Below are 15810 nucleotides of genomic sequence, written 5' to 3' on the forward strand. Positions count from 1 at the left end.
TATTCCCCAGACGGTTATAAAAACACTATGTAAACTTGATATGGAGGGCTGTGTTCATTTCACTAAATGTCCTTATTAACATTTAGTTTGAGCACTGTTAAGTTCACATTATAGCTCAAATAGATTAGGGAATGGACGCGAGAGGAACGGAGAATGGGTGAGGTAATCCTGCAATTACTATTGAGTGTTTGCGTATATTTGTGTAAATTTGTATGGCTACAAAGATTACAGCAGCTTAGGGAATGGCGAGTATTATAATGTTACAGTCAGAGCCCAGTAAAACAACAAAATGTGATTTAATGAAGTAAGTCATTCACCATGGTGATGGTTTAACATCGTAAAGGGCCTGGTGTTTGGGGTAATTTGGCACACTTGTGAGACAATCTTTTTGGGGTTTAAATACATTGGTTGGGAGAGAGCCATATTTGTTTGCTGCCAATGTGTAAGGAGTACAAGAAAGCCAATCCATTACTTTGGCCATAGGAAATTATATATATATATATTATATATATATTCTCACTTCTGGTATTGATTTAAGTTCTTAGTCAGAACGACTGAGAGAAGAACTGCTATGTTGGTCATTCTATGTTACAACAATGCACTAAATGACCATATAAACACCTTTTGACAGCGATAAATTATATTGTATACATGTATAATTATATATAAATTATATGTGCTTGCATGCTCCCAGGAATGAAAATGATTTTTATATTTAAAGTGTGGTCTCACGTTGTGAAACAATAGTATTGCAATGGTATTTTCGAATAACGCGTTGATCGGTTTCTACGGAAAGTCTTAAATAATTTTTTTGGAGAGTTCCCTCATTCCACTGAAGTCACGCTGTTCTCAGCATAAAAACGTAACATAATTTTATAACCAGTACATGGACTGATAATTTAATGCGTTCTGAAACACAATACAGAAACTTCTTGAGTGGTTGCCTGGTTGCTTTGCTTGTTGAAAGGCCTTTCTGTCTGTACAGTAATTCATCATGTTTTCAGAAATCAACCACTTCTAACAGGCATACCATAGTCTCTCCCTTTGATGACCTGTAGAATCCTGCCTGTTGTCGTATTTTTGCCAACAGTATCTGTGCACAGAATCAGCAGACTCCCATTGGTGTCCATGTGGAGCTTATCCACTGCACACCTAGAACACAAATTATTATTTGTAAATTCATTTTTCAAGACAGCGGCAATGTAAACAACACTGATATTTTTGTTTATATTACCATTCATTTAATTATACAATATATAATTATAATTCATAGGTTTGCCAAGGTCTCTTAATTCCAGAAAAATCTTAAATCTATGGCACACAATTACATTCTAGAGAACTGTGTGCTTCCAACTTTGTGGTTACAGTTTGGGTGGGCCCTTCTCCAAAGCGAGGTCCATAAAGAAATCATTTACAGCGTCTGTTGTAGAGGACTAGCCAGTACAAAGCCCAGACCTGAACCCCAATGAACTGGAAGCCAGACCAGTTTCTGAGCTCACTGATGTTCAAGTCTGAATGGGTGCAAATTCTCACATCCATTTTACAACATATAATGGAAAGACTTCATAGAGCAGCTGTTAGGAAGGACAGACTCCCAAATTATCAGTGGTTTTTAAATTAAATGCCCGACAAATGTCTGAATGTCCCCTTACATTTGGCTATACATTGTTTTGTTTTTTTTTAGAAAGGAAAGTCAGTGAAATATTTGATCTTACCTTCCTGGGTCATGCAGTCCATGGGAAAAGATTTCAGGGGGCTGATTTGTGCTGTTAAAATAGGGGTTGTTTCTGGGTATAGAGTAGGGCGGACTACAACTATCTGTGTCCACATCCACTCGAAGGACAGATCCTGTGAAATCACTATGGCAGAAAAACACTCCATTGAACATATTTAAGAAAAATACTGAAATCACTATTTAGCCTCATAGCTTGACTCATTAATAGAGCCTGATTTATCACAGTTACTGCATTCAATACTGTACCTTAGACCATCCATCTCCTCCATATCGTCCAAAGTGATCATGCCATCGCCTAAAAATATGTGCAGAAGCCCATCAGGCCCAAAGAGGAGCTGACCTCCCAGATGCTTTCGGTGGAGCTCAGCTACTTCCATTAACACTCGAGTAGTCCTCGTGTCCACCTGGTTTGGATTTTTCCTAAAACCAAATATTAAAATAAAACATTTAAACACAAAACTACATCCATCCAATATATGGAAAATACATTTTCCAAACCGTTTGTCCTATATAGGGTCGCAGGTATGCTGAAGCCTATCTAAGTGTCCCAGGCCATAGAAAACTAAATACATTTAAATACAAACATAAATTAATATATACTTTTTTTTTCATCTGTAAAATAAATTGTAAGATATACAAATATATTTTAATATACTTAATAGTAAAAATTGCACCTAAAAATTAGCACAGAAAAAGAAAAGTCAACAAACTTGCCTAAGCCTGATTATAACTCCCAACCAGATGACACTGGCAAGCTTGACATCTGAAAGGCTAATTTACAATGTGATTAAAACAAAATGTATACTTCAGCATGTTTTGTTAAGGCTGGGTGTTTTGCATTGCAGCTGGGGAGCTAAAAACAATCAGAATGGATGTCAGCTATCGTGATAATTATATGTTGTGATTACATTTCTCTATAAACCATTCATCACTGTCAGTGAAAGCATTTCATGAGGAGCTTGGCTTCTCAAGACGGATCCAAAACCAGATGGAAAACAAACACTACGCATGCACGTCCATGTGTAAAGTGTTTGATCCAAGGCCCTCACCACATAATGACATTGGGGGGACCAAATGTGTGGGTAAAGCATGGTTTTGTCATCAACAGATTTTTTCCCATTTTTAAGACAATAATATTATGTTGTTGTTGGTTTTGTAAATCAAGACAATATCTGAATATGAAGGAGGACACGTCCTATGATGGCTACGACTGGTTAGTTGCCCCTGTTATTGGTCAAGCTGTGACTGGTTTCCCATTACCTGGACACTGTGTACTCGACTACACGAAGAATGTGGTCGTGTGGTCCGATAGCCCAACGCTCCTGGTTGGTCGTGTAGGAGACGTAGAACTTTCCATTTTTCTTATAATTGGGGTGGAATGCAAGGCTTAGCAAGCCCCTTTCATCTCCTCCCTGCAAGTCAGATGGGGTACACAAAGAATCCAGAAGTTAATTATGTCCCTTTTTTAGATTGGGCTGGGCTGCAAAATGCTTAAGCAGTGCCTCCCCAAGTCCCCCTCTCTCTCTCTCCTTTTTCTCCGTCTTTCTCCATCTCAGTCTTTCTCCATATGGGGGCCAGTTACCCCATGCCCTCTTGCCCCCTTGCTTTTTTTACCTCCCCTCTCCTTGACTACTGCATTACAAATGATTATAAAACATTTGACTTCATGCAAACCCCCTCCACACCCACCTTTTCACCAACCCTGTCTTGGTTATAGACGCTTGTATTTGGGGCCAGGCTCCTCTGGGATGCCCAGGCCCTCCTTGCGGCCTCCATTGTGCAAGTGATTTGTGTGTGTAATCTTAGGGGGATATCCGTGAATGCAGTGCTGAGTGGCTGAAACAATTCATTAGCTCGCTCGCAGTTCATAGAGAGCACAAAAGTCCAGGATTCCTTTAGCCGCCAACCCCCCCTCCCCTCCCCTCCCCTCCCCTCTCTCTCTCTTTTTTATTTTTAAACCCGTGCAACATTTGAGAGAGGCAAGAAAAAGAATGGACAGAAAAGAAAAAAAAACTCCCACTGTCTTGGCAACAAGTTGGAAAACATTGAATTTGCTTGTGTAATAGGTAAAACCTCTCATCCCGCAGGCAACTACATGAGTTGTCACTACTCTGGTGGTCCACTCATCATAGCCTGTTGTAATAAGCAGCTATGTCACGTTAGTTCCTGGGGAAAGTAATAATGTTGGACTTTCCTCCCTTTCATCTTCCCAACTTTGTTTTCTTTCTGGTAACACAATTGAAATGAATGAACGGATTGCTAAGCGTATGCCTCATGAATGAATGAACGAAACAATGAATGAACAAATGGGTTTGAGGAGAATCCCTGAAAAAATTATTGTGATTTAATGCTTTGGGATAAGACATAACGGTAGTTTAATTACAACACATACAATAACAATTCAGTGATATTGGCTGTCAAATAAGTAAACAAACAGAGTTTTCATGAAATTAGCTGTCTGTGCCACCTCTGCGGCATTCCTTTCTCATTTCTCACAGGAATTTAGCAAAAAGAGGTCTTCTGTGGATTGCTGAAGTTAGCGGTGTGGTTCAGCACACGGTACACGCCAAAACATACAGATCATAAATTGGTCAGAGCAGCTCTGTTGGGCTGTGCTGAAGTAATCCAATTCGGATAGGCTTCAAGTACTAGCGCTTCATCTGTGGAATGCTCCAGAGGAGTTCGAATTGGATCTGTAGGGACACGAATAATAACACTCAGGAGGCCTCTTTAGTTGACCACAAAGCGAAAACACGAGCAAAACTTTGTGGTGCCCATTAAATGTCTGTTCTACATTAGTCAAACACAAAATGAGGTTGGGTTGAGTTAACAGCAGGTTGATATCATTTATCCGTTTTCTTTCCTTTTTTAAATGAAACATTCTTCCTTTCCCCGAAACTCCCTCCCAACATGTTGGACTCCTGATGCACTGACCTGAATCCCAAAACAAACACAGAGGGAGCAGGTCAAGTTAAGAATTCCAGAGAGTCGTATGATCTCAGGCCAGGGACCACCAAAGAACAACTGTAAATTAGCAGAAATATTAGCTTTTTGCTAATGATCGTTCCTTCAACAAGTAGGCACAAAAAAATCTTTACTTTTCCAGGCCCATTCCTCTGGGTGCTACCAAAAACTTAATTAAGAGAAGACAAACTTCATGATAGCCTCCCTCCATCCATCATAGCAGATGTAGGGCTATGTGTACAAGCCTCAGCTTAGTTGCAAAGCTAGTACATATTGTTCCACTGTAGCAGCCACAAGAACGTTTGTTAGACACTTACTTAGGGTAACCTTGCAGCATGCTGATGTCGATAGGAACACTTCAGCTTTAAAATGTGGCTTCAAAAGAGGTCCTACACTATGTTATTGTAAGCATTCTGTGCACTGCCTATTGCTTTGACAGTCCGAAGATTAGGTTGTAACAGCTTCTCAGCAAGAATGCTAGTGAGGGGTCAGATGAATTTGCAGACAGGAACAGAGCGCTATCGCCTCCCTCCAAGCCCCCCACCCAACCCATCGGCAGCTGCTTGCCTTTCAGGACTTGATGCATGGCCTGGCTTGCACATTGTTTCTGAGCACCTTTTGATCCTTATTGGCTCAGGCAATCCTACATAAAGAGGCATTCCACCCGAGCTGATTGGAGAAAAACAATGTGTGCCTACCTCAAAGGCAATCTGAAATGCTCACACTAATTCAGAGCTCCATTTAGTTCAACACAATGAATCCCAAGACCCAAGTCAAATCCCCCTCCTCCACCTGTTAACACACATTAATCCTGTGGCAGCACTGGAGTTCTGGTTGAGGATCGCTCATTTTCAAGCAGTGAAAAGAGCAGATCGAATCGTAGGATAACATTCACTCAATACAGAGGCAGCTCTCTGGAGCAATCCACAAATCTTCTGAATGGCTCTATCACAGGTGCTCATCCTGTCTCGGGGGTCCTCGCAAAGTCTAAACCTTGTCCAGGAACTCAGAGGAAGCTATGCGAGATGACAGCAAAGCAGCGGCTGTTTCTCAAAGAGAACTGTTAAAAGAGTCAAAGGACGAGAGAGGAAAAGGTCCATTTGTCAAAGCTAGGATACTTATTTTTTGACAGAGTCAAGAGCCCTCCTGCTTGTCTAGCTGAAAGAGCTCAACAGCTGTGCGTGTCAAGTGACAGAGTGCACAACATGCTGTGATCTATTTGCTTCGGCAAGAAATATTTTTTTGCAGCTGGACCCCTTGAGTTAGTTGATACACCACAATGGAACTGCGCTCACATTGCGTGCAGATGTCTTATTCACTACATCTAGCAAGGACAACAACAAAGCAGCCAACCATACTTGTGTACCTATCACATCAACATGGACTGAATCAGGGCTCTTTCACACAAATAGTTTAGAAGATAAACACTTTAGGGCGCTGAAATCTTACACTTCAGGATTTTGCTTGTCACTGTATGACTATTTTTCAGCATCTGAAACGAATCTGATAACGTGTTCGCAAGACATCTCAAATGAGTTAACTGGTAGTTAACTATTTAAGAGCCCAATAATAGCACTCTTACTTTGCTTAAACTAGTACATGGTAGTCAGGCTGGTGTGGGATTGCACTTTAAAGACTAGCCCCGGATGTGAGAGTGTAATAAAGTAGTTTGAAATAAATCAAACTGGACCACAATCCTATGGCATGCTTCCACAGCAGCCAGTGCAATCCACCTTGCAATATCTATGCAGCAGATTCAAAATTGCAAAGATGTCTCCGCCTGGCCAAAACCAATAAGGCATTTAATCTTTGACTCTTTTATTGGAAGATCAGAATTTGGGTCAGTGACAGATAAGAGCGTCTATGATAAAGAAATATATAACAATAAAACATAATGCCAAACTAAAAGGCTTTTAACAACCTTGTTTTCTATATCACGACAGTTGTATCACCCTGACTTTTTTTTTTTTTTTTTTTTTACTTTATGCCCCCAAAAGATATCAACAATAAATTTTAATCCAGAAATGAAAATCATGTCAGTACATGAAGGAGAGGGTGCCTTTGCTTTTCAGTAAAAAACTTCTAGCTGTAATCCGAGAAGCGCAAATCGCACAGAATATTTGATAATGTCACACAGTGTGTGTGCGTGTGTGAGTGAGTGAGTGAAGATATATGGTTTCATCAGAGAACACCCACAGTGCTCTGGGAGACTCCCTCAAGTAGACAGAGCATTGTTTTCAAGCAGTTTGGCTTAATTGGCAGTAAGGGGATTGGGCTTGAAGGAAATACAGAACATTAGAATCAAAGTCATGATAAAACACTATCATTCCCCTTCATGCCCAAGTTGGGTCCCAGCGGGTCTCGAGGCCTTCCACGGGCACAAAGGGCACATGTCCTGTTGATGCTCCAAGTAAACATGGCTTACTCAGAATGACTTGGACAAACTTGACAGAATAGCACTCTTGGGGAACGCTGGGGCTTGAGCTTACTCTAATTGTCATAATGATTGCTTTATCCACAGCCAATTATGTTTAATGATGACAAGGCACATTTGGGGTCTTTCCTGTGGGGCTGTCGCATGTTGACTCCATAATTGCTCCTTCTCCCTTTATACAGTAAGTGAAGCAACAGGAGGTATGCAATATACATAAACTTCCTGTCAAAAAGCAGTCATCTTCCTACATCTCTGGACACTTCCTAAATGAAATGTTCTCGAATTACAGAATGCCTCAGTTCTTGTGGGGGCAGATAAACATCTGTTGTGACACACGCCATAACTACTGCTGACAGACATGCATGTAAGCGAATGCTACAGCTGGCAACATTTCAGCCTTTCTCACTGATCCTCAACAACAAAACACAAGGTTTCCTCTGCTGGCAGTCAAGTTGACAGCAAGCAAACCACACACATAGAAGCCCACATACAGAATGCATTTGTATAATAATATAATTGTTGTGCCAACACTATTTTTGGCTTCAATATCACCCTCTATTCAGGTTTTGATTTGTGGTGGGAGGAGAGGAAAAATGGAAATAAATCCATAGAAGTTGTTATTGTGCTCCTTTAAGATTGTATTCTGTTAGGGGGCTTCATTTCTCCCACCTCGACTTTGTCTGAAAAGGTGCCAAACCAAAATGATGAACAACAGATCTTTCAGGTTTCAGCAAAGCTTACTGATTTATGGAAGACAGACTTCTCTGATGGTGGGAGGTCAGGCTGCATGAATTTCAAATAGCAGCTAGTTCCTCATCAGATATGTCAGTAATTTTGGGAGAGAAAACCTAAGTTTAGCTAAAACTCACCATTATTAACATGCTTAAAAATACTTGTATCAACTAGGATACGATTCTGAATAAAAAATCCTGATAAATGTTTAGCATTGTATAATATGTTATAGGTGCACTCTGTCATTTTAGTACATGTTGTGTTAGCCGACATGGCATTTGTCTTGGGCTTGGATGCAACAACATCATGCTAAATAAATAGTTTATAATTAAAGTCACAATCAAACGGAAGTAACATATTTTCTTCCATACTGTGACATACATCAGAGTGGAATAGATTTTTGTAGAAGAAAAAATATGTAGGGTGAGGACTTGGTTCTATCCATCAGTTGTTAATTGGATTTTGAGATATAGTCATTGCGCTCAAAATTTAATGTGAGATTGCAGTCACTTTTGAAGGGGAGGGATTTAAGCAGACTAAATGACTGGAGAAGTTCGGCATACGACACCGCATAGAAGTCATTTTCACCAGAAGATCAAGTTATGTTATTTCGATTAAACATTACGAGGCCCACATTTTTTTTACATACATGGATTATTGTTCACAATATGATCTCTTCATGATCTCTATCATGATAGTGATTTCTGTAACATTATTGGTTGGTGTTAATATGGGTGTGTCAATGGGTGTGGGCATATAAGATTGGCTACATTGTTACCTTGTTGCACACTGAAGAAGGCACGTGCCGAAACGCGTTTACACAATAGAGATGGAGAATAGATTTTATAGAGATACATATAATTTCCAACTGCTTTCTAATTAGAATTTCAAGCTCTGAAATAAACGTTTTTCAGGCCACTGATGAGACTGGAATCTTAATCTGACATAAGTGACCATGACTGTAAACATACATCTCATTTTTATGTCTTTATGTATAACACCTTTTAATGAAGAAAAAAATCATAAAACAAATATTTTTTGTCTTACCTTCAAACCGCTTTGGACCAGCTTATGAATGTCCAGAAAAGGCTCTTTTAGGAGCTCCATGTTGAATGTTAGGATTCGTACAAAGCCTTCCTTCTCCAAAATAAAAAGCCGCTGTGATCCATCCCCACAATGCACCACGCCAACAGGCTGTCGAAGACCACTACGGATCTCCTGAGCGCAGTAGCAGTTGTGCTTATGTTTTCTGTATGAAGGGAAAAGCGAGATTATAAATTTTGTTAGATTATCTTATGCATCAGGCTTTAGAACTGTTGTAATTTTTCAATAAAAACAAATAAAAGTCTATTTTTTGTTGTTAACAGTATAACTGTGTAAGTGGAATTGTTATAAACAATTTTTCTGCTTGACATACTGATTTGGGAGTAGACTGAATAAAACTCCACAGTGGAAGTTAATTTAACACAGTCAGCCTTTGGGGGCTCTCAAGCTGTGAAACAAGTGTTCCATTAACCACAAGTCACATTTGATGTGGGGACACGCCAACTCACATTATGCCTTAAATAAAACAAGGGCATCAGCGGTGTGGGTGCTCCAGTTAACAAGCAGTCTTCGAGGGATTTTCCATAGATGTAATAGGGGGTGGACTGGCAGTGAACGTATGTCTGACATCTCGTGCCTGAGCTGTAACGTCAGTCTGACGCTCTAGCAGTCACTTTGCCTGATCAGATATGCTGCTTTACTGGCCCTTCGCACTGGGAGATTCGATGAAGAAATATGATGTTCGTTTACAATGACTGTGGGCTCAAGGCCTTCTCAAAACACACAGTGGATTCAGAGCTCGTGATTATTTGTCTAAGAAGGTCACACGAAAGTGGGGCATTTATCACGGTTAACACTAAACTGAGGTCAGCAAGAAGATGAAGGTCACACTTCACTGAAAGGTGTCATTAAATCAGATCGCTTGAATAACTGAAGTGAAGTAAAGGTATGCCGAGGGTGACATTGACACACGTGTCATTATGAGAACAGGGATGTGATTTTCTTATAACGAAGTAACTCACTGCTTAACTACCATAGTATGATGCATAGTTGTAGGGAATAACTAGCTAGTGACCATTAGTAACATTAGAAACCATAGTAACATGGCCGCACCTCCGTCGTTTGAACCACGTTGGTTCTAACTAATTCAGACTGATGTAAATGACATCATGCAGATGGAGTGATAACATCTGCTAATTAATTTATCAAGATCGCAATTGTAACATTATTGTAGTTAATTTACACAAAACAACAGAAAGCAGTTATTTTTTTTATTACGTTTACATGCAGTATGTAAATGGCATACTCTCATAATAGGGGCGTTTCCTCCGAGGAGTCAAGGGAGGCAGTGCCTCCTCAAAAAAAATAGGATGAGAAAATAATCTATATTATAAAAATAAAACACAATGTTAAATATTACACATTAAAAAGTGTATAAATCACTTGTTTTTTTAAAAGTAACACTGTCTTAAAGCGACACCAGCAGGTAACGTTACAACGGGAGGCCATGTCTCTCTTGCCTCCCCTTGAGCCCATTGAGTTTTAACAGACCCCCTAAAGTGTGCTGTGGGTAATTAAGAATGAATGGGGGAAAGTCATGTGAGAGGGGCAATGCCTCCATCGTGCTATGACTGGCTATGATTGGTTCGTACGATAAATCCCACCACTTGTTTTCGTGAGTGTTCCGCGTACGCGAATCAGTCTGAATGAACAAAATGACTGCATTAATGGGAAGACGTAAGTAAAAAGCTAAGCCACAAAATCAAACTTGAAATGGCCTGAAAACATGATGACTGTGGGAGTTTTTTAATGAGCAATCAGCTTGGTGAAATTAAAGGTACATCTTCGTGTCTGTGACGAGGGGTGCTTCTCAATATCCCTCCTCGTCTCCTCACTCCTCTGTCCTCCATCCTATGACCCGGAAACCGATCGAGCTCAGCCATCTTGAAGGACATCTCAATTCTCTAATTGCACCGCAAGGAGTTGAGGAGTGAGGAGGCTTCCTGAGGAGTCATGAGCGAGGATACACAGGTGTATCCTATGCGGAAGAGTTTTATCGACTAAAATGTGACGCACATGTAAATTCTCCTCCCCCTTCACATCGGTCACAATCATTTTAATTTATACTTTACCTTTGCAGTTTATATAAACCACACATCTCACATATTTCAACAGGGTATCTTGCTTTATTATTATTTATTATGAATTTCTTAAATAAACAAACTTCAACAACATAAGGGCAGATCTATGGAAGCTTGTTTCCGCCACAGAATAAACAATTTTAAAAGATAATTGCGACTTTTTATCTCACAATTGCGACTTTACTTTATAATCTCGCAATCTCTTTATATCTCGCAATTCTGACTTTATAACACGCAAAAAAGTCAGAATTGTGAGATAAAAAGTCGCAATTATTATTATTTATTTATTATTCAGTGGCGGAAACAAGCTTCCATACAGATCCTTTGAGCGCTGCTGATGTGAAGTGTGAGTGAAGTGACACTCGAGTGATCAAGTATTCCAATGTCTAAAAAAAAGCTTTCATTCGATTCCTCCGTCCTCATTATCTTTCCTTGCAGCCTTCCCTCGCATCCTACAGGGGGTGGAGCTGAGACACGAGGAAAGGAGGCGAGAAAAGGAAACGAGGATGCACAAATAAGAAATGAGAAGCACCCGAGTGTTTACCGAGCATAATGACTAATGATCCCACAATAAGTTGACTATTCAAAGAACAGCTGAACATCAGTTCACAAATAAAACATATTGTTTAAATTGTTACTGTCTTTAATTATTGAATGCATGTAAAAATGCTTAAAGCACTAACTTGATGAGATTTATATTTGTTTTTAATAAATAGAACATTGATTACATTGTTAATGTTAAAAATACAAAATTTAATTGAATTTGGTTTATTTTTTTCTTTGTTTCTCTTTTTAAAGTAATGTTTATTTAACCAGGAAAATGTGACAACATTAAGTGTAACTGGAACATGAATTTAAGTTTGATTTATTTTTAAAAAAACATACAAAAAATCTATGAGGACTTAGCCTCCTCATTTCAGAACACCACTGCACACTACTGTCTCGTAGGCAGGGTTTGAAATTAACTTTTTCACTCACCGGCCACTTTGGCTACTCCATTTTTAAGTTACCGGTCATTCAGAACTTCTACTAGCCAAAAAAAAAAAAAGAAGAACCAGATTAACTACGACAGCTTATTATATGTATTATAAAATATATATACAGAATATAAAATTTGGATTTCATACATTTATTTCTTATTCAAACAAAATCCTGTTATCCAGCCATCTCCTCCCTTCTTTCATCCAGATTCTTTTCACCAAAAATGACAGATCAATACAGTACAAAGAACATCAAAAAATGTAGGATGCTGGAAAATAACTACCGGTATGTATTTTTGTTAACCAAATGCTTTTTTTCAAGCGCGCCATTATTTGTTGCGTAGTGATGGTCATGTTCAAGTAAGCCAGATATGAGCAGATTCTGCACAATTACCTGTATTTAATATATCATGATGACTCACGAGTTGAGTATTTGCGTTAAATCAGTGCAGATTTGTTTTACACGAACTTCCACGAAGTGAGTAAACATAATAAGTAACCTGCCAAATTGGCTAGTGATTTGACAGCGTTACCCGCCCCAGTTGACTTTTACCCGCATTTGGCGGGTGTTAATTTCAAACCCTGCTTATAGGCTATATGCGGTTTATTTACCAAATGTATGCCGATTCTTACGCATTTACACTCATTAGCACTCTTCAAGAACAGTGCTAATTGTTGAAGGACAGTGCTAATATACCGTGTATATATATATATATATAAAAATGGAAAAAAAGATACACAGTTGTAATCGGAATTATTCAACCCCCCATTGCAAATCAGGTTTATTGGCAACATTTTCAGACTTTCAGCTGTTTGCAATGAACAAATCAAACAAAAGTAATTGAAATAGCATAACAAATGTGTCAAGTGGTTTCCCCAAATTCAACTGAAAATGCAACTTTTAATGACTTCTGCAGTCTCAAAATTATTCAACCCCTTCATGGCAAACATATTTAGTACTAGAACACCCTTTTGCTGTTATGACCTGCTGCAAACGAGATGTATAACCAGACACCAGCTTCTGGCAGCGTTGCTGAGGAATCTTAGCCCATTCCTCATGAGCAATGGCCTCCGGGGTTCTGGGGTTTGAGTACTGCAACCGGCTTCTTCAAATACCACCAGAGATTTTCTATGGAGTTCAAGTCAGGTGACTGTGATGGCCACTGTAGAATCTTCCAGGATAATATTCTTCTGCAACCAAGCCTTGGTGGATTTTGAGGTATGATTGGAATCATTGTCCTGTTGGAGGGTCAAATGACACCCAAGACTCAGCTTCCTCACTGACGGCATGACGTTTCTCCTAGGATTTCCTGATACTTCAATGAATTCATCTTGCCTTCCACAGACGGCATGTTTCCAGTGACAGAGGATGAAAAGCAGCCCCAGAGCATCAACTAGCACCACCATGCTGAACTGTAGACAGTGTTCTTTTCAGCATATGCTTCATTCTTCTTCCTCCAGACATACCGCTGATCCATAGGGGCGAAAAGTCCCAGAATCCTAAAACTTCTGTGAATTATTAATATCATTTTGAGCAAATTGGAGCTGCCTTTTTAGTCCTTTTGGGTCAGTAGTGGTGTACATCTTGGAGTTCTGGCTTGGAAACCGCATGCGTTTAGTACGTGCCTTTCTGTTCAAGCTGAAACCTCAGTGCCTGTTGCCACCAAGTCTTACTGCAGGTCTTTTGCAGTCACTCAAGGGTTTTTCTGAACCTGCCTTCTAAGAAATCTGGTTGCAGCCATTGAGAGCTTTTTCCGCCCCGTCCAGGTAATGTACCTGGTAACCACTGTTACTTTACATTTGAACTTGCGAACTATGCTTCCAATGGTGTCTTTAGGAACAGTTAGTTCCTTCTCTATCTTTTTGTATCATGTTCCTTGTTTGTGAAGGGCGATGATATCTTCTCTTAACTTTATGGACCATTTTTTTTTTACTTAGCCATTTTTCTAATATGCAGTCAAATGTGACACTCAACAAACCTAGCCAGTTCAAATATTTCATGTGTTCTAGCTCAAGTACACCTGGTGCAACTAATTAAGTTGCATCAGGTGTGCTCGAGATACCACCTGTTTTGCAGATTTGTGCTGTTATGAGGGATTCTATTCAGGGGGGTGAATAATTTTGAGACTGCAGAAGTCATTAAAAGTTGCATTTTCAGTTGAATTTTGTAGAAATCACTTGAAACATTTGTTGTGTTGAGCAATTTCAATTACTTTAGTTTGATTTGTTCACTGCAAACAGCTGAAAGTCTGTAAATTGTGCCAATAAATCTGATTTGCAATGGGGGTTGAATAATTTTGATTACAACTGTAGAATGTACTACGTTAGATTGCTTATTTTCCACAAGAGCATGATCTATTTAAGTCCACATGTCATTCTAATATGAAACTATGCTTCTAAGCACAGATCGAGAGCTTTAGTTCCAACCACACAAATTTGCGATGCTGTTTGAGAATGTATGTTGGAACTATGGTGTCGGGAAATGCCAAATCGTTGAACTATGTTAGTAACAACGGAACTTGTGACCTTAGTTGGCTAACGATGATTTTGGAAAACACATCCCAGATCCGTTGAGTCCTACAGGTGGTATTGTTGACTGCACATATATATATCCATTATTATAAGTTGTGCAAAAGTGAATAACACTATTCTGACTGAGATTACAATCAGCAGGATAATCAGCTATGAGCTCATTTTTTCTCAGAGCCGGTCTCAGTTGACATCCGTCACCGTCTCCTGTCACAAATGGTCAAAGCCTTCTGACTGTCACTAGTGGATCAGAGCTCCTGCAGTATAAGCACTTTCTTTGTGTTCTTAAAGCTGGCTAAACTCAGTCTGGACACAAAGCTCTGGCTTGGAAAGGGGGACAGTGGACCAGTCAATGAGTACATGCAGGAATGTTGTGACATGGAAATTTAGTCAGGCGTGTCTTGTCTCTGGTGACCTTGTTCAGGCTACCCTTATGATCAAGTAGTCAAAGCAGGTCAGTCATACTGGGCCATGGGACATGGGATGACGGTAAGGAAGTTTCTCTCATGCCTGATGATGAATGTTGTTACAGGCAGATGTCATTACACATAATAATTCACCCAAAACATGGTAATTTTGTCATTATTTAAGCACCCTCATGTCAATTTTGAATAATGTACTTGACCCTCTTTTCTATTCAGACGCTTTCAAGTGTCAAAAAGGATGCAAAATTACTGTAAAAGTACTCCATACAAATTCACTAGATTCATTAGATTCCAAGTTTTCTGAAGCCATACAGTACCATTTGTGACTAAATAAAAGTGGTTATTCATTAATAATCTTCCTTGGCATTGGCTGTTGCAACAATATTTAGCCTGAACTGATCTTCAGGACCAGTTAGTCCAAATAATTTATGAATCATTCAAACTGGTTTTGTGAACTTGATCATCCAATTCATCAAAAAGAACGATTAGTTCTCATATCAGACATTGTTACTTCTCTTCTATACTCTCATCGACGTGCCAAGGAGCACTAGGGCAGGTGTCAAGAGTTTTGTGAATATTTTTATCGTTTGTTAAAAATTGTATTGTATGACTTTAGAAGACAAGGTACTATATATTTCCTACAAGTCATGTGGACCATTAGCATTTTAAAGCTTGATAGCCCCATTTCACTTTCATTGTAGTGCAAAGATTGGCCAAGATATTCTTCATAAATTAACTCTTAATTTTCTCAGAATTTTGGGTGAACTATTCTTGTATGATTTAAAAACTCTATTGAATATACCATATAAAACAAATTAAGCTTAAA

General features: G+C 39.2%; 1 protein-coding gene across 1 annotated transcript in view; it reads right to left on the reverse strand.

The window, feature by feature from the left end:
• hhip (hedgehog interacting protein) overlaps positions 1–15810 on the reverse strand; it is a 39235-nt gene that overhangs the window by 15606 nt on the left and 7819 nt on the right. Inside the window, exons 4-8 of the mRNA XM_082163237.1 lie at positions 8913–9114; positions 2996–3147; positions 1982–2155; positions 1716–1859; positions 1031–1152 (exon numbers count right to left, since the gene is read on the reverse strand). Of these exons, the coding sequence (XP_082019363.1) occupies positions 1031–1152; positions 1716–1859; positions 1982–2155; positions 2996–3147; positions 8913–9114 (794 nt within the window). The remainder of the gene's footprint in view (positions 1–1030; positions 1153–1715; positions 1860–1981; positions 2156–2995; positions 3148–8912; positions 9115–15810) is intronic.

Source organism: Leuciscus leuciscus (assembly GCF_965113295.1).
Source record: "Leuciscus leuciscus genome assembly, chromosome: 3".
NCBI lineage: Eukaryota > Metazoa > Chordata > Actinopteri > Cypriniformes > Leuciscidae > Leuciscus > Leuciscus leuciscus.